This window comes from Conger conger, chromosome 4 (genome assembly GCF_963514075.1).
Source record: "Conger conger chromosome 4, fConCon1.1, whole genome shotgun sequence".
Classification (NCBI taxonomy): domain Eukaryota; kingdom Metazoa; phylum Chordata; class Actinopteri; order Anguilliformes; family Congridae; genus Conger; species Conger conger.
The window spans coordinates 42,825,066-42,846,208 of NC_083763.1; the positions used below are offsets into that span (position 1 = coordinate 42,825,066).

General features: G+C 41.8%; 1 protein-coding gene across 6 annotated transcripts; it reads left to right on the forward strand.

The window, feature by feature from the left end:
- Positions 1-31: 31 nt before the first annotated feature.
- Positions 32-20,309, forward strand: sec16b (SEC16 homolog B, endoplasmic reticulum export factor). Of its 6 annotated transcripts, none has more exons than XM_061237288.1 (25): positions 32-171; positions 1,302-1,642; positions 2,113-2,216; positions 2,359-2,461; positions 2,581-2,665; positions 2,901-3,042; positions 6,088-6,239; positions 6,832-6,893; positions 7,082-7,220; positions 7,698-7,940; positions 9,834-9,931; positions 10,933-11,014; positions 11,893-12,010; positions 12,353-12,464; positions 12,650-12,755; positions 13,089-13,226; positions 13,966-14,076; positions 14,647-14,731; positions 14,847-15,116; positions 15,354-15,382; positions 15,531-15,644; positions 15,800-15,898; positions 17,887-17,998; positions 18,553-18,620; positions 18,852-20,309. In XM_061237288.1, exons 2-24 carry the CDS (start codon positions 1,335-1,337, stop codon positions 18,618-18,620), a joined length of 2,880 nt encoding a protein of 959 aa, XP_061093272.1. In that variant the 5' UTR covers positions 32-171; positions 1,302-1,334; the 3' UTR covers positions 18,852-20,309. The 6 variants fall into 6 exon arrangements, with proteins under 6 accessions (XP_061093272.1, XP_061093271.1, XP_061093273.1 ...); XM_061237287.1 differs by having other exon boundaries at positions 53-327; XM_061237289.1 differs by having other exon boundaries at positions 53-327; positions 18,890-20,309.
- The last annotated feature ends 834 nt before the right edge of the window (positions 20,310-21,143 follow it).

The following is a 21,143-nucleotide window of genomic DNA, read 5'->3' on the forward strand; positions in this document are numbered from 1 at the left end:
GGTTCCGCACGACGTGGCAACGGAAAATCTCCCAAAATCGAGAATTTGGAGTTCTACAGTAGGCTGATAAAAAACGAAACATTAGGCTACAGTGCAAACGGTCGTAAATTCAAGATGACATAGATGACAATTAACTGATCCTAATATATGCACATGTTTTCGAATTCACGGGCAAGTATGACTTTTAATAGTTTAATAGTTTTACTTTTTAAAACTTTTTTTGATTGCAAAGGGTGTGTTGCTTATTCGCCGGCAGCGTTAATGTAGCCTAACGTTATTGCAGTCGAAGTACGACCATTGACATCTCGTCCTGCAGTTTGAACTCAGGTGAGGTTATAAGATGTATCTAACTTTAGCTTTCTTAATACTTTAGTAAGTTAAGATGTTTCACTGAATTTGTAGGTTAGGATTGTGCAAAGAACTCTTACCAATAAAAGACCTGAAGAGGAGCATCACCAGTCATAAAATTAAATTACGTAGGCTAATTCATATGCACTTATTTGATTTTTATATATTGCAACTTAGCCAATAAGTGGATATTGAATTAAACTAACGTTATAGACTACAATGTAAAAAGCGAACGAACTGCTTTATGATATTTATTAGCGCTTCTCCATTGTAGCCACAAGGTCGCGGGTTACGACCGCTAAGATTGATGTTGAAGTAGTTTGATGCTGATTTCATTGTGGTAGCATTATAGTCTACTACGCCATAGCTTACTTATAGTCTACATAGCCTTAAAATGATCTAGTGGCTGGTCGATGCGTAGGCTGAGAGTTTGGATTGCTATTGCCTAGACTGCTATATGATGCCATAAATCAAAGCAGTTGTACTTTGTCCACGTGAACCAAGGGGGAAGGGGTAACCTAGGTTAAAATTGGCAGTCAGTGTTGTTATTTGTAAGGTGATGTGGAAGGTGTACTTTGACAGCATTATAGAGCGCTTTGAACCGAGCAGAGCCGAGCTGAACCGTGAGTCTGAATCGCTACCTTTGCTTTCCCAATTTCCAATTACTTTCTTTTATTATTTGGATGAACAGTCTCTGCAATTAAAGTAAAAAGTGCTGTACCTGTTCTGTTATATTTGTGGCTGATGTTGTCTTTTGAATAATATTCTGTTGGAGGTATCATAAGGGAATAAACATCTCGGGAATTTTTTGGTTAAGGTTGAGGACTGCTAAACAATATCAAGCCTCTGACAAAAAAATCATGCGAAATAACATTTTGAAGATTTTTTGAATAGTTACTGTAGGCAGATAAGGTTTTGATCTCAGTCGGTTGTGCGGGTCTCCTATGCTACAGCCCTAAGCTGCCAGTAAAGGCTGCGAGAGCAGGATGGATCCCAGAGATTACCCATGGCATCGATTTGAACCCCAGGGACCTCAGTACTACCCTCCCAGGCCTTCTTACCCACAAAGATCCAGGGACAGGGATGGGTACTACAGAACCGGACACAATGATGATGCATACTACCCCCACCGGGATCCTAGAGTTAAGCAGTGGCCGGCTTTGGACCCCCGGTCTGGGAAACACGTCATCCGTCCCCCGCCCCCGAGACCAGACTTCACACCCGATTACTGGAGCGGCCCCGCCACTAGACCAGGCTATGATTCTGATAGAACAAGTGGTCGAGCCCACTCAAGGTTGGTCTACACGGGCTAATGTACGTTCTAGAATCCAAAAGAGGGAAGATTGTACGCTGTCTTTGCTCCTATTCAAAATGAGGAGCAATTTGAGTGTACAGCCTTCCTTTTTTAAAATGTTTATCCTGGGTTGATTTGCACTCTCTTAACAATTAGGCCACTAGTAGAACCTCTCACTTACAAGAGTTAAGGTTTTTAAGAATTAGGAGAATTACACATTTGTTATATTATGTTTAGGACAAAATACATCATTGACATCTGAACTTAGACTCTAACATCATAGAAGATGTACACTATGAAGAGTAAAAGAAGTCCACAAAGGAAAAATCCATATTTCTTTCTAAAATGCTGTAATGTTAAATATTTTTTAACTGGCCACACAGGTGTATCATTATCCATAGGCCTTGATTAACACCTTGTAAATAGAGCATTGTCACAGCTGTTGTCCTTGTATGTCCATTTGTGTTCAGACAGGGTTATGAGCATCATCCACACAACTATTCATCTTGGGACACCAGAGAAGACTATGGGTATTATGATCATGGCTATCACACAGGGCATTACCAGCACCCAGGTACATATATACGACTGTGCTGTTAGTTTATTTCCAGTATTTGTACAGTTTTCAAGGATGTGATTTTCACCAAGTGTGGAAATAAGTGTTCATAATTACTTAATTACACCGATTATCAAATACACATGTTGATGATGTCCAGATGCTGTCCGATGGACTCAGCAAGATTACTGGGGGTCAGGGCCCTATCAGGACCAAAGATATGAACAAGACTGGACTGGCACCGCCTACCCAGATCAGTACAGGTCAGTCAGATTATTTTGGTCAATACTGAGTGTCTGTATATTGGGAAATAGTAGTTGTTGCCTTCCAGCCCAGGCACTGTGTTCTTGACCAGACACGACTCTGTCCCTTTAAATTTCAGAATCAATCAGCAAACAGACAATGGCAACGACTTTAACAGTCCTGACAGAGACCATGCCAGGGAAAATGGAGAAGGTTCAGGGCAGGTAAACTCCAATTAGGCATTTTACAGAAAGGAAATGGCTGGTCCTTCACCTTTCATTCTTGCTTGTGGCTGGATGTTTCCTGTAGATACAGCATCTAGTGCAATTTTGACATTGAATGTACAGTGTGTTATACAGTATACGCACACATTACATTTGTCAAATTAAGGTGTTGTTGAGAGCTTTTTAATGTAAGTAGATCCAAGTCAGGCCATTATCATGTGTTGTTGTCTTTCAGGCCTCTCTGTATGGAACCGGGACATTGGCAGAGTCCAAAACCTCTGGGCTCTCCTCCAGCAGCTACGAGTTGAGCCAGTACATAGACGGCACGGATCAGAATGACCTGCCCCCACAGTCTCGCTGGAGTCCCTCAAAAACAGGTTTGTCTGAAATGCAAATCATCCATCTTTAAAGCCAGGGTGTGAAACTCCTGGATCTGTGTGTATGCTGGTTTCAGTTCCAAACAATTGCACTGATTTAATTGGATCAGTTAATGTTATACTGTGGTTTTTCACAAAATATGAAGTATCTTATGAGTACAAGGCGAAAGAACAATGCCACAAGATTATATTAACCCTCCTATTAAGGTTGGGTTCAATTTGACCCCACTCAGTGTTTGACATGTCTTAAAAACCAGTTAACCCTTTTTTTATAATAATTAGGTTTTTCTGTGGATAAAAGGCTAGTAATTTGTGTGACAATAAATTGACACTATGTGTCAATTTTTCACACAATATTTTTGTGTTTATTTCAACTGTTGGGCTCAATTTGACCCCAAATGTAAAACCGGTCATAAAATCTGTACATAATAGAATAATGTTAAATGATGGGTTAAAATGATGAGAGCCACCAATCAAAATTTTTTAAATGTAAAATAAATGGAAGCTAGGAAAATTAAATTATAGGTAGCGTTTATCATGTCTTTGGCATTTAAGAGATAACAGATAGATAAAAAATTAGTTTGGCTCCAACTACTTGCCCATACTGCAATTAAGTGCATACTGTCTACTTCAAATCAAAAATATTTCAGACATGTTTGCTTTGTGTTCCAGTAGCAGTTAAATAATCATATTTCCATAAATGAATCAGTAGAAATATATTCCATCCCTGATGAGGGACATCACTTACTTGGACCCTATTTACACATGTCTTTAAAAACAAAAATCTCTATCCAAACATTTTAATAGATGCCTATCAATCATTATAATGTGTTGTAAAACAATGCACTATTGTCCTACCTTTCCCCTTGTTTTTTTTTTTTTCTTGCTTTTCTAATATTCTCCTAAATGGGAATGACTGATCTTATATCAGCATTCATAATGGAGAGTAGCGATATGCGTACAGTGCAGTCCGTAAGTATTTGGACAGTGGTACAATTTCTGTTCAATTCGCTCTGTACTCCAGCACATTGGATTTGAAATGAAACCAAGAATATGTGGTTAAATTACAGACTGCCACCATTCATTTGAGGGTATTTACATCAATATCGGGTGATCCATGTAGGAATTACATCCTTTTTATACATAGTCCCCCCCACCTGCTTCTGATTAGTCAGGTGTATTCTTAGTGCAGGTATAAGAAAGCTTTCAGAATCTAGTCTAGATTCTAGGCTTTTGATTGGCTGCACTGTATATGCTCTCAAAAGTGTGTGAAGTGCCATTTCTTATCGTAGCCCAGCCCAGCCCAGCCCACAAGTTGGCCTTTCACTGATATAAGTCAGAAGAAGACACATGCTCAGTTTAATACGGATTCAGTAGTGTAAATTGTTGTAATAGATTATGATAATCAGCATGGTTGCTAATTGCAGTGAAAGTGAGTCACACCTCTCACGGTGAAAAAAGCATCATTTACACCTTGTAATTATCAATGAATTTCTAATGGGACTTCTGCTCAGGGTTTATGTTGGAAACACCTTCTAACTGATATGCTGATATAATATGCGAGTAGCTTTGGGGTTTGTCAAGTGTGTATGTATTAGATAGCTAATTATTAGTGAATCATGGTTTTATGGTTTTAAACACCTTGTTTAATCACTTTTTTGCATTTATTAAGTGTACATTATGCCACAAGATAACGATTATAGTTTCCCCAAAAAATACTGGAGACAATAACTTTTTTTTTTTGTGCATTTCATTTTTAAACATGCTATATAGAGATATGACATGACTTTTTTTATTATGTATTCACTTAAAGTTGGCTTGATTAGGATAAAAATGTATCTTTTGGCTTTAAAGGTACAAAAGGTAAGATTTTTCTGTTAAAACATTGTTACAAGACCATTGTAAATCCCTTCCTATCATTGAAAAAGGCTCACTGACATGTTGACTCACCCTCTACCTGTGTTTATAGTTCTTAAATTTGGGTTTCAAAATATGCAGTTGACAGGCCGGCACTCTACCAAAACATCTATAGCTGTACAATAATTCAAGCTCATTGGTTGAAAATTGGTTCTAATTGCCTCAGCCATTGGCGTTTCAACTTCAGCACGTTCAAAGAGAAGGGGTGGTATAAACATTGTTGCTGCAGTTCCTCCCTTGACCGTTACCTCATATCTCACAGCATCTGTTTTCTTTGGTTCTTTACATACAATAACTTCATTTTCTTTGATTGCACAGGTCTTTTAATTTCGCTGTGAACATTTTGACCATAGATTGTTGATGGTTGGTTGTTGCTTGTTGATGGTCACTGTAGTTACTCGACTGTGTGGAAGCCTTAGTTCTGTAATGGGCATTTGGATGGCATGTTCAGCTTGAGCTCTAGTTCTGGGTGAGGTGATGTGCCCTCTGGCCTGCAGCCTGCTGACCGCACCATTGGCAGTCGTAGCAGGGAATCCTGTGGGGCGACACATAATTAGCGTATAGCAATTCCCTGAGAGGGAGAAAACATGGCGTTCATTGTCCAATGGCAATTCCTCTTCTCCACTGCACACAGTTCAGTTTGGCCGGCTCACGTGGAGCGGTGTAAACGGCTCGCCGCTCTGAGGGAGGGGGGAGGCTCGCCGCTCTGAGGGAGGGGGGAGGCTCGCCGCATACGACAGCAACGCATCAATCGCCTCGGTGTCACGGTCACGGTTGGAGATGTTGTGTCTTGGAGAAGGCGGATCCATCTGTGCTTCTGGGGCACGTGGTCGTATGAATGCGGTGTATTCTAGATAACATGGGTAATTGGTATGGATGGGGTACAATTTGCAACCAAACTGGGAGGAAAAAGGGAATTTTCTTTATTTTTTTATTTTTAAAGTTGCAGTGACTGCTCGGCCTACCTGGTGAACTGCAGTGATTGGCATTTCGGTGCCAGCCTGCACACTTCTGATTTGACTGTATCGCAATGATAACACCGCTGTGGGAAGTATTTGAATCCAAAACAAATACACCGTTGGCCCAGGTCGGGTGTGAGGTAACAAGAGCTCCTGTGTGTTGCTGCAGATGTCAGCGCTTACCCCCGGGTGGAGGCCCCGCTGAAGCACTGCCTGCCCCACGTGAGGGCCAGCTTCGGGCCCACAGGTCAGCTGGTCCGGGTCAGCCCCAGCCTGGCCTCACAGGGAGAGCCCGCCCTGGTGGAGCTCCACAGCCTCGAGGTACTCCTATACAAGCAGAACCGGGGAACTTTGGATCCAGACATGACTCTGGGTCAATTATGTGTTTCCCATCAGATTCATCTACAGCACAGGTGTCAGACTCCGGTCTTGGAGGGCCGCAGTGTCTGCTGGTGTTCTCGGTACCATTGGTTCATTTGAGTCATTGATTGGCTAAAGAATCCACATGCCTTGTTCTCAAGGCCTTAAATGGCAGCTGATTGAAAGGGATCCACAAAAACCTGCAGACACACTGCAGGCCCCTTGGGAATTTAGTTTGACACCCTTGATCGACAGGGTTCAGGGTTTTATCTATGTGGTCACTTCTAGCATTTGGAACTCTACTTCCCTCTAGGGTTTTCAGTGCTCTTGTCCCTGGTTGTGGTTATGCAGTTGTAATGGAATGTAAAAGTAATGTAAATGTTGTAACCCAAGTTGTAACATCACCAGTGCTTAAAAATTAGATCTAATGTGAAACAAGTCTGATTTGACTGATTTTGCCCTTGAATAGACATTCCAGGTATTTAAGGTAATAACAGTTATAACCATGTTAAGTGTTAAGCTCAGCGTTAATGTGTGAACTGGCTGCCTACAGATAATCCTTGTGGAGACTCAGGATCAGCAAGAATTGCGAGACTTCCCTGGGCCACTGGCGAGGTACACTTCAGTATAGCCTACCCAAAATCTCCTCAAAAATGTTGAAATCAGACAGACTTTCATAAATGATTGATTTACACCTCAGCAAATAATCATTGCAAAGCAAAGAAAGATGATTAACCTGGCCCTGGTCAGTTTACTGTGAGTGTGTGTCAGTCCCTTGACAGTAGCTTCTGCTTATTTTATAGGGAAGACCTACACAAGGTGGATGCAATTTCTTTTGCCCTGAAGAGGGCAGAATCCTGCCTGAAGGACACCTCACTGCAAGACAGTGCCTCTGCTGCCCTCCTGTGGCAACTGCTGGTACTTCTGTGCAGACAGAATGGTGTAGGTGTAATATGCATAAACTCATCATTGTGTTTTTAAAAGGGACAGTTCAGATTATACCGATTTTCAGCCTACATTTTCTTATCGATGTTTCTTCGCATTTGGAATGTTATAAATCATCAGTAATTAGTGATATCTCTCTCAGATTCTGTTTCAATAATTTGTACAAGGTGAGTAATTTATACACTCTACCTGATGTCATGTGAAAACATGGCACATTTGCTCCATGTTTATACTTCCGTTGTAATTTTAGTAAGAAATGAATTTATTATTGTGGAGCCATATAAATACCTAACTACCTTGTTAACATGTTACTCGTTTATACTGGGTATTGACACTGAATTAAACCTTCAATCTTGTGGTCGAAGTAAAAATCCACCCACACTGTCTACCAACTCCATGCAATACATCTGCTCTAGTCAGTGACAAAACCACTAGGTCGCTTTCTACAAACGCAAAATGTCTGCTTCTCTGCAGAGGATTGTGGGCTCGGATATCGCCGAGCTCCTGACCAGAGGCTCCCGGGCCCCGGGAAAGTGCGATGGGGAGGTGGGTCTCTCTGACGGGCCCAGCCTCATCGACCTGAGTGAGGACCCCACTCCTGAAACCGAGGTTCTGGAAGGGCCCGACCTGCTGACCGGGGCCCCGGCCCCGAGCATCCAGTCCGCAGACGAGGACCTGCAGAAGTACGCGCAGCTCCTATTGGCTGGGAGGAAGAAGGTTAGAGTCACACAGGAAATTGAATGGCTTTCGTCTGTATTCTTACAGGTCCCGTATTGTACACCGTTCCAGTGTTTTATTTTAGGTCCTGATGTCCATAAGAATCCGTTAGTAGTTTTATGTACCAAAAACAATCTCTATCCAGTTTTACATGTCAATTTGTTAGCGCAGGGGTGCACAACAAGGGCCGATTCGTTTCAGGATTTTTTGCCAACTTCTTAAGATATGATTGAGTCAATTAAATAATTATCTGACATGCGTATGAGTACCGGCTACAGCTGCAGACTACAAGTGTATCCTTATAATTATACTGTGCTCAAGTACAGTTTTGAACCAGGGTCATTTATAGAGCTGTCAGCAAATCAAAAACAAGGCAGTTGGTTGGAACAAAAACCAGTATGCAGACCGGCCCTCGAGGACCGGAGTTGGGCACCCTTGCGCCTCTCATGAGCTTTACCAAGAACAAGCTGTCACTGTGTGAAAGGGGATTGATTGGAGGGCTACCTGAAATTGACAGACATTTTATCGACTTACACACCCTCTGGTACACAATGATGTAAAATCTCAATTCAAATAGTTTTCCAGGAAGTGGATGGAAAAAAGCTTTGCTGTGAAAATACACAAGTATTACAATTTTATTAATTTTATGGAATATTTACTTGAGCGTATGGTTATGAAGAATTAATTAAGACTAAATTATGGAAAAATCTATTTTTGATTTCATCTTGTCTTTTAAAGAGGAACGCTAAGGGGACAAACTCCTACTTTGTACTTCCATAATTTACATTGTTATTCATCAGGGGTTATGGGTAGCTCGGTTGGTAAAAAGCGGTGCTTGCTGGGTGAGCACCACGAGTGAGCACCAGGAGTCAGCACCATGAGTCAGCACCGTGGTTTCAGTGTCGGCAGCAGGGGGTGTATGTGGTCATTCTTGTACAGTTTGCAAATTGGATATTCCAAATTTTAAAAATGAAATCATCCTTTTCAGATGAATATACCCTTTGGTTCTCTGACTGATGAGTATCCCAGTTCATGTATGGGCGACATGGCTCAGGCAGTAAGAGTAGTCATCTGGCAGTTGGAGGGTTGCCTTTTCGATCCTCCGCCCGGGCTGTGTCGAAGTGTCCCTGAGCAAGACACCTAACCCCCAAATGCTCCTGATGAGCTGGTCGGTGCCTTGCATGGCAGCCAATCGCCGTGAGTGTGTGTATGAATGGGTGAATGAGGAGCATCAATTGTACAGCGCTTTGGATAAAGGCGCTATATAAATGCCAACCATTTACCATGTACTATGAGTTACCCATGACGACCATAACAATGCGTGTCACTGTAAAACATGGTGCCACAGAGCGAAAATATAATGCCATCCAAAGCAAAGCTTGCCCTGGCCTCTTAGTAGACTAAAAATGAGCATGCACCTCTAAACGGTTATTTAGTAGACTACCTATATCAGAGATCTCCACTCTAATGTGAGAAGGTCTGGATTCAGCCTAATAAGCTAATCATGGTCTTGATTGATTCCATCAACTGTTTTGTCACTAAGCTTTCACCCCCACTGTCCCTCTGTCAGATAAGAGAAATTTGCCCTAATTCTAGTTGTGTCCTCAACTAGACTTTACTCAACCATTAAAACAGACACATTATATAAGTAAGGCATTTTGGGTCAACCAGTGTCCTGCAGTTTTGGACCTGTGACGCACAGGGACCTCACGATCTGGTTACCTCGCTCCACACACCCTAAATCTTATGCCCGGTAAAGTTTAGTACCTGCCTGTACTGTAGGTCAACTCAGGGCATGTTCAGATGACACATCTCACTTGCAGCAGTGACCAGTGTTGCATTCAAGCCCATTCCCATGTTAAGTGACACACTGTACTCTTGCTCGATTCTCAGGAGGCTCTGGAGTCGGCCATGAAGAGTGGACTGTGGGGCCATGCCCTGTTTCTGGCCAGTAAAATGGACAACAGGTCCTACACCGCTGTGCTAAACAGGTACTGTTACTGAAAACCCTTTGAATGTATGAAAATATTCACACTGCCATTGTTTAGTTTAAAGCAGAACATGGGTTTACACACTGTAGAAACTGATATCTATACATATAGCTAAGAAGAGTTACATAAATGTATGTTAAGGGGCAATATTTTAAAGGAGGAGAATGTGACACTCAGCAGTTGTCTTTAGGCAAGCATAAAACAAATGTCCTTTTTTTTATTATTCAGTCATTTAAATCAGTTGTCAATTAGCTGACATTATTTATTTGACAGTTGTCAAATACACTTTCCTGTGGGCCAGTGGCACAAACTGTGGGGCACAAATTATAGGGGAGGGATAAGGGTCATCCTCATGTGACGTACTTCTAGGAGAACGTTCTCAACCAGTTGAAAATAGGACGATAATTTTAAAACACCAAAACTAAAGAACGGACATATTTAATTTAATACTTTCATTGTGTTTCTTCAATGCCCTCTTGTGCTACTTGCATATAAAAAGCTAGAAAGTGTGAGCAACCACCATGTTGCTTTATAAAGTTTATAACTGCATAACGCAATATCCTGCTTTGCTGTGTGAATGCAGGACTGGTAAACTAAATACAACACTTTATTTCCTATGCCAACTATTCCATTACAGTGTCGAATTAGGCTGGCCACAGTAGAGTTAGCGCAATTCCTTGGCTGTGTATATGATACGCATGCTGTTAATTATGGAACTGCTACATACTTAAGTTACTTCCCTAAAAATATCCTTTAACTTACGTTCCTGACAGGTGTCTTGTTATGAAAGACCGGTAGCCCGCCTAGCATTACAAAAGGGGAGAAGGCTTTATCACTAGACTGCTTATCCTGCAAACTGCCCTCAAACTCTTGCTAGCTGGCCATGTGCTCAACAATATGTCCATCTTGACTGTAAAAAAAAGGGAGGGGGGGGTGTTAACGACAGGAGTGTGGCATTTACAAGTTTGTGGCTTGGCCTTTTGGCTGCCGCTGCATTGCAGGTTTACAGGAAGTTTGGCCGCCAGTGACCCCCTCCAGACTCTGTTCCAGCTGCTGTCCGGAAGAATCCCTGCTGTTGCCACGGTACCGATCTAGCACCGTGCCGTTTTATTACACAATTCCTCAACACAACGTCAACGCCATCAATACTTGGCATTTCTAGTTCTGTACATCCAATTTTGTACAGAACATCATCATTTTTTATTAGCTTGAGCACTTATAAACGTATTAATTTCTTTTACATATTGCCTGCATAGGTTTCTATTTACTCTGTAAAATGTGCTAATTTTCTCCAGTCTCCAGCTGTCTCGCTGCCTCTAGTGCATGAGCCAGCAGTGGGAATGTGGGTATCAGTGATTGCGCTGATAGTGTATCCTGTTCTTCATGCTGTGGCAGAATTCTAACAGTATAAATGTCCACTGGTAATGCTGAATGTGGTATATCCTGTTCTTGTACTGTGTGTTCCAGTAGTATGAACGTAAATGGTAAATGGTTGGCATTTATATAGCGTCTTCATCCAAAGCGCTGTACAATTGATGCTTCTCATTCACCCATTCATACACACACTCACACACCAACAGCAATTGGCTGCCATGCAAGGCAGAGGAGCATTTGGGGGTTAGGTGTCTTTCTCAGGGAAACTTCGACCCACCCAGGATGGGAATCGAATTGGCAACCCTGACCGACTGCCAGACGATGTCACCCCAATGTCCAGTGGTGATGCTGGTGGTGGTGATGCTGAGTGTGTTATATCCTGTTCCTAGTAATGTGGCAGTGTTCCAGCAGTTTGAATGTCTACTCTGATTGAGTGAGTGTAGCGTGTCCTGTTCCCTGTGCTGGGGCAGTGTTACAACAGCATGAATGACCTCCGGTGATGCAGAGTTTGTTATATCCTGTTCCTAGTTCTGTGACACTGTTCCAGCAGTATGAATGACCACTGGTTTGGTCTGTCTTCATCCTAGAGTTGTCTCAGTGAGAAGTGGGGAGACTGGAAGCCTCACCTGGCGGTTATGCTGTCCAACGAGACTGGAGATAGCGCCCTGCACCAGAAAGCCATCATCACTATGGGCGATACTCTGGGTACAGACCACGTCAACTTCAGAGCTGAACACATCGGCACACATATGGGAATCTTTTGCCATAAAGGAATGTTTAATCCATAAGCTTCTGTGGAGAGTGTTTGACTATGGTCCACTATAAGCAGAGGTGTGAAATTCAGGTTCAGAAAGTGAAAAGTCCTCCCCAGTATTTTGTGAGTGATATATAGAACTAATGGTGAAATTACCTGGCCGAGTTCATGTTCAGAAGGAATACATGGCAGGACTTTTACTTTCCGACTCCTGGACTTTTACTTTCCTACACCTCTGACTTTTAGCTAGTCTCCAATGTTCTTACCGTAGGTTTCTTCATATCTTTTTCCAGCCACCAGGGGTGTGATGAACGGAGCCCAGTTCTGCTACCTGACAGCACGTGCCCCTTTTGGTGTTTACACCTCCAGAACAGATAGACTTGTCCTTCTGGGAAGCACTCATAGGTAAGGTCTGGTTCAGCTCAATCCAGCCTGTGAGAGATTGACTTTTGAGCCAGAAGCAGCTTGGTACTGAAATGAAAGGCAATGGCCTGTATTAGCAGTAAATTGAATATCCTGCTTTCTCTTCAAAACACATCCAGGAAGACACATCACCTTTTCCTCATGCATAAATCTGTCCTTTTCTGCAGTTTGCCTTTCCGGAAATTTGCTCGGAATGCTGCAGTCCAGTGCACAGAAGTGTTTGAGTACTCCCAGAGATTGGGAAATGCCACTTTCTTCATTCCTTCATTCCAGGTAACTGGCTATATCCACTCCAAGTGTCAATCAAAATGAACACTTCTGCTGCTGATTCCAGGCCAAAATTTAGGGTGCCGGTGTATGTGTCAAACCTGGGTCAAATACATAATTGTTTTGGATGCTATGCTTTACCAAGCTTGTCTGGTGTCTGGTGTATTGGAAATACTCTCAAAAATACTCTCAAAAGCACCTTCTGGTCCTCTTGGTTGGCTCAATTGCACCAGGCAAGATTAATCAAGCACCGAAAAGTATTTGAATCTAAAACAATTAATGAATTGACCCGGGTCTGGTAGCCGTTGGCTGTAATTCTGAACATGTGCATGATTCCAGGTCTACAAATTTCTGTACGCCTGTCGCCTGCTGGACTATGGTCTGGCATCTCAGGCCTTCCACTACTGCGAAGTGATCGGAAAGGCCCTGCTAGGGCAAGAGGTCTCTTGTGCTGTCTTGCTGGGAGAGGTCATTAAGGTAGTGTATCATGTACCACATGCCAGATAATCTATGTACATGGACAAGCACTCATGCAGGTTTCTGCATGCAAGCACAAACTTCCTAATACATAGACCTACACACCCTAAGCCATGCATATTTAAACAATTTCAGTTACTTTTTCTGAAAGTGTTTTCAAATGAAGTTATGTTTAGACATTTGTGTGATGTATATAAATATCTGTATTCATTTGTGCTTGCAAGTGTTTGATTTCATGGATATTTTTGGAACCGCTCTCATTCCCATTATGTAGAATAGCAATCAAGAGCATTGATTGGACCTGTTTCACATTTTTATTACAACGTGCTCACAGTAGCATACCCACATTTGCTAATAATAAAAAAAGACATTTTCACTTCATATTATAGCATGTCCAGGAGTGTGTATGTGCGTGTGCATGTGCGTGCATGCACGGGTGTGTATGTGTGTGTATGTGTTTGTGCATGAGTATGCGTTAGTGTGTGTATGTGTGTGCATGCATGTGCGTATGTGCGTGTGTGTGCATGTGTGTGTGTGTGCATGTGTGTGTGTGTGTGTGTGTGTGTGAGTGTGTGCATGCGTGTGTGTATGTGCGTGTGTGTGTGTGTGCATGTGTGTGTGCGTGAGTGTGCGTATGTGCGTGTGAGTATGTGCGTATGTGCGTGTGTGTGTGTGTGTGTGCTTTGACCCCCTCTACATGTTTTGCATGTTCAGCACTGTTCCTGTCTATTTCCTGCAGCTGGCTGAGAGGCTGAAGCAATCAGAGCCGCAGTCGAGCGATGCAGACGCACACAGTCCCACCCGGGAACCTGAGTGGCTGGCACAGCTGCGTCTCCGACAGGGGGGTCAGGTGGAGATGCATGCGTGCTTCTGGGAAATGCCACGCATACGTATCAGTCAACTCACAGCCCTCTACTTTCAACACATAACGTTTAGCTCTTAGCAAGAACTGTCATCAAACGTATATGATATTTAATAAATGAAGAATATCAATAGTGCTGATATGAACTGAGGTTAATGAAGATAACTAAGAAATAAGAAATAATATTTAGCACTTATGTTAATGATTTATAGCTAATGTGAAGGATTTATAGCTGATTAGAAAGTGAATTACTACCTTTGTGACACTCTAGATGAGAACCGCGTAGGTTTTAGCTAGTTGTATTGGAAGACTCGATATTTCTTACTTTACTGGTTCATTCAATACCACATAAATTTTACACAAATGTCATTTTCTGTTTATTTTTGGCTGAACCACAAACCATAAAACGTTATGGACCTCATTATGTGTGAAAAGTGTTTAGTACTATTTATTACCACAGAGGGCAATGGCCACTGTAAACTAAAATGAATTGTAAAGCATTTTTCACAACAAGCAAATGAAGATGCCCAAGTGAAATTAATGTTCATGTTTGCATAGATGGGGAGCTATGGTTATAGTGACACCAGCCAATCAGCTGCTGAAGAAAATGCATTAGCAAACCAGGAGAATGGAGTGTACCCAGGTAGCTTCTCGGTCCCAGATCATTATTTCTGTGTCAAACTGCATGATATTTCCAGAATATGTGTAGAATATGTGTGTCATCACAAAGTTGAGATTTATGTTTGTGTTTCCTGTAGATCCCTATGCAGAAGATCAGGAGTTCCCTACAGGTGGAATGGTAGATGACGTCCAGCCACCAGATACTCTTTGCCCACAGTTTGAAGGTGCCATAGAACAGCAGGTTTCCCATCCCTGGCCACAGCAGCCCATCTGGCAAGCGCACAGCCAGCCTGCAACACTCCCAGTAGTCGGAGGACAGCAATACAACCACCAGTTTGATCATAGCACATACCCACCAACTGCACCTCTGAATCCGCCACTTAACCATCACCCCTTGGCTTGTCAAGGTAAGCAGGTTAGAAGAAACCTCAGGTTCTGGGTTTAACAAATGTCTAGGAGAGACTATACATAGTAACAGTAAATCTGGTATGGCCTGAGCTGTGTGGTGGTAATTTTTTTTCTTCTGCTGTTGGTATTCTGCACATTGTATTTGACATTGAATCTATAAAGAAAATGTCCATACAATGTTTTCTTTTATTGATTCAAATTGTTAATGTTGTTCATATTTTTTTTTGTTTACACAGGGGATGAGATTCAGCTTTGCACAGTGGGGGTAAGTGAACAGAATTCTTTGAACACTGACCACTGGCTGGTTGGGGTCTCATGTGATTTTTCCTTTTGCTGGAAACAGTTGCCTGCAGTGAAGTTAAGAGCTGTCTTTGAGTCCATATGAGTGAACACCCTGTTTGTGTCATGTGAAGGATCTGCAGTTGAATGGGCCGGAGCCAATCACAGAGGGGGAGGGAGGGGGCAACCATCTGACAGCCAACCAGGACAGGAAGGCTGAAGAGAAGAACAATTTGCAGCCTGAGAAGGTGTGTCATGTCTACAATCAGGGTGGGGTTAATAATTGAATCAGGTCTACTTCCCAGCCTTTACTCTGTACAACTCCTGCATGAGTCTATAAAATGGTGGCGTCCATAATCTCTGGCTCCCAGTTGCAGAGGGTGACATTCAGTTTGTTTTCCAGAGCACTAAATCAGGATGGTTTAGTGGTTGGTTCAAGTCAAAGCCTCATGACGTCCAGAAGGTGGGCAGTGAGGATGCTGCTCTTGCCCCTGGGGTAAAGGTAAATTAGAAAGTCCATGAGTGAGACAAATCGCATTCAACATGGCATTGTGAGTGGTTTCGCTTGCAGTTGGTCAAGTTGTTGTTTTCTGTGAGATTGGGAGTAAACATTCTTTGGATATAAATGGTTATTGGACAAGAAGTGTAGCCGAAAGTCCTTAAGGCGACGTGTACCCTACAGTGGAGTAGGGTGAAATGAGTTATTTTAGCTATATATTTGAGGCATTTGGATTTCATAAAAAAGATGAATAAGAAAAGTACAGACAATCAGCTTTTTTTCATGGTATTTATATGCATACATAATATGTTTTACCATTTTCCATGGAGTCCCTCCATTTTCAAGTGTTAACGGATGACTGACAGGCATCGACAGCGTTTCCTTTTACATGGATTGTTCAATCAGAAAAAAAACAGGGATTGTCTAGTCTTAGTTTTAGCCTTTTTTCATCTACGGAGATTCCATTTGTAGTCAGGAGGCACCATCATGAAGAGCAGAGGACTAACTCTGTCTGTAAGCTGAGAGGACAGAATGATTCATTTCGAAAGATAGCACAGAAACTGTGTATATCTACAGTACTACAGCAGGTTGGAAAGTCTTGAAAAAGAAAAGTCTTGAAAAAACCCTGGTGAAAGACAAATCCTGGCTGAGAAGAGCTGGGAAGTAAAACCCTAAAACAATGGTCTGAGACATCACCAGCTATCTCCACAGGGAAGGGCAGAAAATATAACAATCCACCTCATACCCAAACTAAATATGAAGCGGCGCGAGCGTGGAGATAGATAAATCACTCGGACACATTTGTTTCTATTAAGTCTAGTTTGACAACAAATGTTCTAGGCCCAAATATTATTTCAAAAATATTTCGCTGGTGTGTAACAACCTCTAAATTGCTACTATTGGTGGAAAACCAACAATGATGGCAAATGCCGCTAGGAATGAAGGAGAGTGCTTGTAGTTTCCATACATTGAGAAAAATAAATGTTTTTGTTTCCCTAAATAACTAAGTTTTACTAAATGTAATTTGGAAATACACACACATTTTTCCGGAAAAGAAGGCATAAAACTGAGAGACTGCCTAGTGTGTTATCCGATTGGTTGCAATCTCATCATGGCGAAATCCTCGGATCACATCAAGACAGGTTTGCGATACGACCAAGCCCCGTTATGCAGAAGACGTTGAGGGCAGAATTTTAGAGCCAACATTGCAAAATGCAAATCTCTCATCAATCAATCAATCAATCAATTTTGCAGAAAAGTGCAGAATCATCATGCAACAGCTGTTTGTGGGCAGGTTTTATGGGCAAATGAGACCAAAATAAATCTTTACCCAAGTGAAGGAAATCTGAGTGTAGAGAAAGGAAGGAGGGATAAATGATTCACTGAAATTTGTGAAATATGGAGGAGGTATTGCCATGTATGGCTCACTCATCTTTTTTGATTGTGTCACAGAGAATGGCAGCAGTAGGATGACTTCAGTAGAGTACAGACAGGACAGATATAGATTTTATATGGAAATAAGTACACAACGAAAGCATTCACCAATGGGAAAAAGTGGAAAGTTTTGGACTGGCCCAATCAGTCACCGGATATAAATCCGATAGAACAGCGCTACTCAACTTCATGTCTTGTGGGCCACAGTGTCTGCAGGTGTAATGGATGTGGAGTTGAGTAGTGCTGCAATAGAGCATACATTTCACTTGCTGAAGAGGAAACTGAAGACAGAAAGCCCCCAAAGCAGCGACAGTGAAAGCCTGGAAAGGCATACCAAATAGTTGGTGATGTCATTGGGTTGTTGACTTGATGCAGTTATTGCTCGAAGTTGCTTTTCATAAGTTCATCCCTTAACTTCTGCACAGCTGAAAATGGGGGGATTCAACGGCAAAGCAGCTGTTTCTATAAAATGGTAAAACGTTTGTGTGAAAAATCTGTGAAACAGATTTTTGAATTTTTTTGTTAAGTGTAATGTTATATTTGGCTTGCTTCCACAGGACACCCCAGCACCTCCTCTCTTCTCCACCCCTCCCCCATCAGCCACCATTCCAGCCATGTTTCCTCCTCCACCTACGTCCACAGGGATTAACCCATTCTCCAAAAAGGCTGGTGAGTACATGGTTGTATCATGATTGTTTGGTATTTACATACACTTCTTTGCTCCATGGATCTTGCCTGGTGCAATTGAGCCAACCGAGATGACCGAGAAGGTGGGGTTTGGACTTATTTACTTTTCTTATTTTTCCCTTTGAAGTGCTTTTCAGGAAGATCTTTTCTTTTTCACGATTTTCTCCCAATTTGGTTGCCAATTGTACCCTATCTATTCCAATCACACATGCTAACTGCTTAGGATACACTCTACATCCTCATCCCTGGGTGGCCCGGTGAGATCTAGCCCCACCGCTCCAGCCCGTGACCTTGATTCCTAATTGAGGAACTTTATCGTGATTTTTATTAGGAGAATAATTCTATACTATAGTAGCGTATTTTCGCCTTTGTTTTACTCTTTGTAAGCCATTAGCAATTCATTTGCAACCAAAATTACGGAGTGGGGCTTTAAAGGGGTAATATTGCCGCATAGCATCATTGTAAATGATACTGCATGCAGTACAGCCAAGTTGTGACCGTGCTAACCTGCTTGTGATGTCACCTGGTGCCTACAGGGAGGCCGCAGTCTGCAATGCAGGGTCAAGTTCCGTTCCCCAGCTCCACCTCCATGGGCCTCCCTTAGGTAAGAGCCTGACCACGGTGGCCATAACAGAGCCTGGCATCAGTGAACAAGAGCATAACCCTGCAGAAAAAAAACGCTCCAGCTGTTTGACCAGCTTATGACCAATTTGACCAGCTCGGTTTTCAAGCTGGTCAAGCTGACATAGATGGATTTCACAGCAGGGAAATCTGTTCCGTATCAGTTGAGTATTTGATGAATCAACTTTGCTTTCTTCTGTGTTCTCATTAACAGGACCTTTTCCTGTTTATGTTTTTTGGCAATACTCAAAGAAGCCGGGTAACAGGAGGAAACCTGGCAAGAGAATTTGATCAACTTGAAGCTGATGGCACCCTTCAGCCAGGAGCTTGTCGCTCAGCCAACGCTCTGTATATCTTTTTCTGGATCACCCCACGGGCCCCCAGTACCCCCTCATCAGCATTGCGTGGTTACAAAAATACACGGGATGCGCTAGGCCCATCAGTGGGGTTTTAAGGTCATGTTATCCGTCACGTTCGATTCGCTGAAGAACCTCGACAGCTGAGGCGGGGCGTGACGGAAAAAACACGGCCTGCCATAAAAACCGCCACCAAAGGTTTTTTTCGTTTCGCATAATACGTACTTCGCCAAAGAACAGCTGATGCCTTTTACAGAAATGTATATGTGTTAATGGTGTGTTGTGGAATGCCCGGAGGTTCACAATCTGGTTTAACACTTTGTCCGTTTATTTCAGGTCACACGCACTAAAACATTCAGTATATAGAAAGTATAGTATCTAGAAGTAAAGGCCTGGTGTAATGCAGGGTTTCTGTCGGATGCCGCCACGTTGTTAAGTTCGCATTGAGGACAGTGTCTGCTCAGACAGCATTTATATATTTACAGTAACCGCACTGACGAGATCCTGTTACACTATGCTGATTCGCTAAATTGAATCCAAAAATAAATCCAATCCAACCTGGAAGGTGCCTAGTGGAGAAGTTTGATACACACACATCATTAAAATTAAAACATTTATATGGCACTTAAAGTGTATGTTCAGGATTGATTGTGGTACAATATATTTCAGCAATAACTCACAAGAGGCGGTGAAATATTGGGGGCTTTGTTCCACCCCATGTGCAGCATTGTTCATTTTTAACAATTTGATTTTACGGAGTGCATAATTGAAACTGTAAACACGCATTGGAAGTCGTAGCAGTGATATATCATTATCTTATCTAGTTGTTAACCAATCAGATTTCGAGATTTGTCTTGCCGTTTTAGAAAAATATATTGTTGTTAATGAGGCAGTGTAGTTTATATCTATATCGTAATGTTTCCTGCAAATTAATTGTGCTGTGTGATGCTCAATATGAACCTTTAACAGTATTTTATTTATTCAATGAATGCCACTTATGAACATGCATATATAGAAATAAGCTCACTCATTTTAAAAATAAGCACAAATTCCTATTTCTCAAGTGGTTTTTGTTTTGGTGACTGATGAACAATGATGAACAACTGATGTGCAATCAATACATTTTTGTCATGTTCAGTTTTAAATGACTGAAGAATTATGTAGCCAGAAATCTATTTTATTTTTATTCAGTTTTATATATTCCTTTTGTATTGTATTGGATTGACATATTTTAATGGAAAATGTCATATTTTTTAATCTTGCCGTCTCTGCTTTCAGTTAATTTATGGTTTATAAAATACAGAAATGCAACCCAATTCAGCATGTTTGCGTGATCTGGTTTGTCCATCTGCCCATTTTTGGGGATATAATAGGTGATCATTTATTGAGAGGTGTTTTCTCTGTGTATTCAGATGGTTTCCCTAACTACTGTTTCTACTTGAGTGAACAACAGCTGTTGATTCCTTTTGCTGTTGAGCTAACTGAATTGGGCCAGTTAGGATGACCTGGAAGCTGATGGCTGGACCTTGGCTGGAGCTAATCCTGGAGCCTCCTCGTCGGCCTTTATTTCATTTAGGTTTTGTTGTACTTGGTTGCCTGCAACCAAAATTAGCATTGGATATTGGATGAAAATGTCATGAGACTGTAGATGCCATGTAAACGAATAATGCCAAGCCAATATCCCCCACCACATTTGCCTATATGTGTGATCTTTTCAACATACAGTAAGTATGCTTATGATGCCAAACACACTCCTGGTGTGTGTCGCCGAAGAGCCCATTTTTGTCCTCACCTGAATATAACAACTGGTTTTAATCAAAGCTCGAATACTGAACTTTGATTGGAACAAGATGTTGTGGTCAAATGAGATCAAAATGTTTGGTAAAGGACGATGATCAATGTACTCTCTTGGAAAGATAAAATAGATAAAATAGAAAAAAAGATTTGATTCCTGATTCATGAATAATAATAATAATAATAATAATAATAAAAAACAATATCGTTGCCTGTATTTGCAATCATTTTACCAACAAACCCACTAATGGAGCATGTAAATTTATGCAACCCAGTGCAGTGTTTGAGTAAAATTGTCACTGTTTTTCTTGTGATACCTTATGATGATTTTTTATACAGATTTATCCGTGGCAACA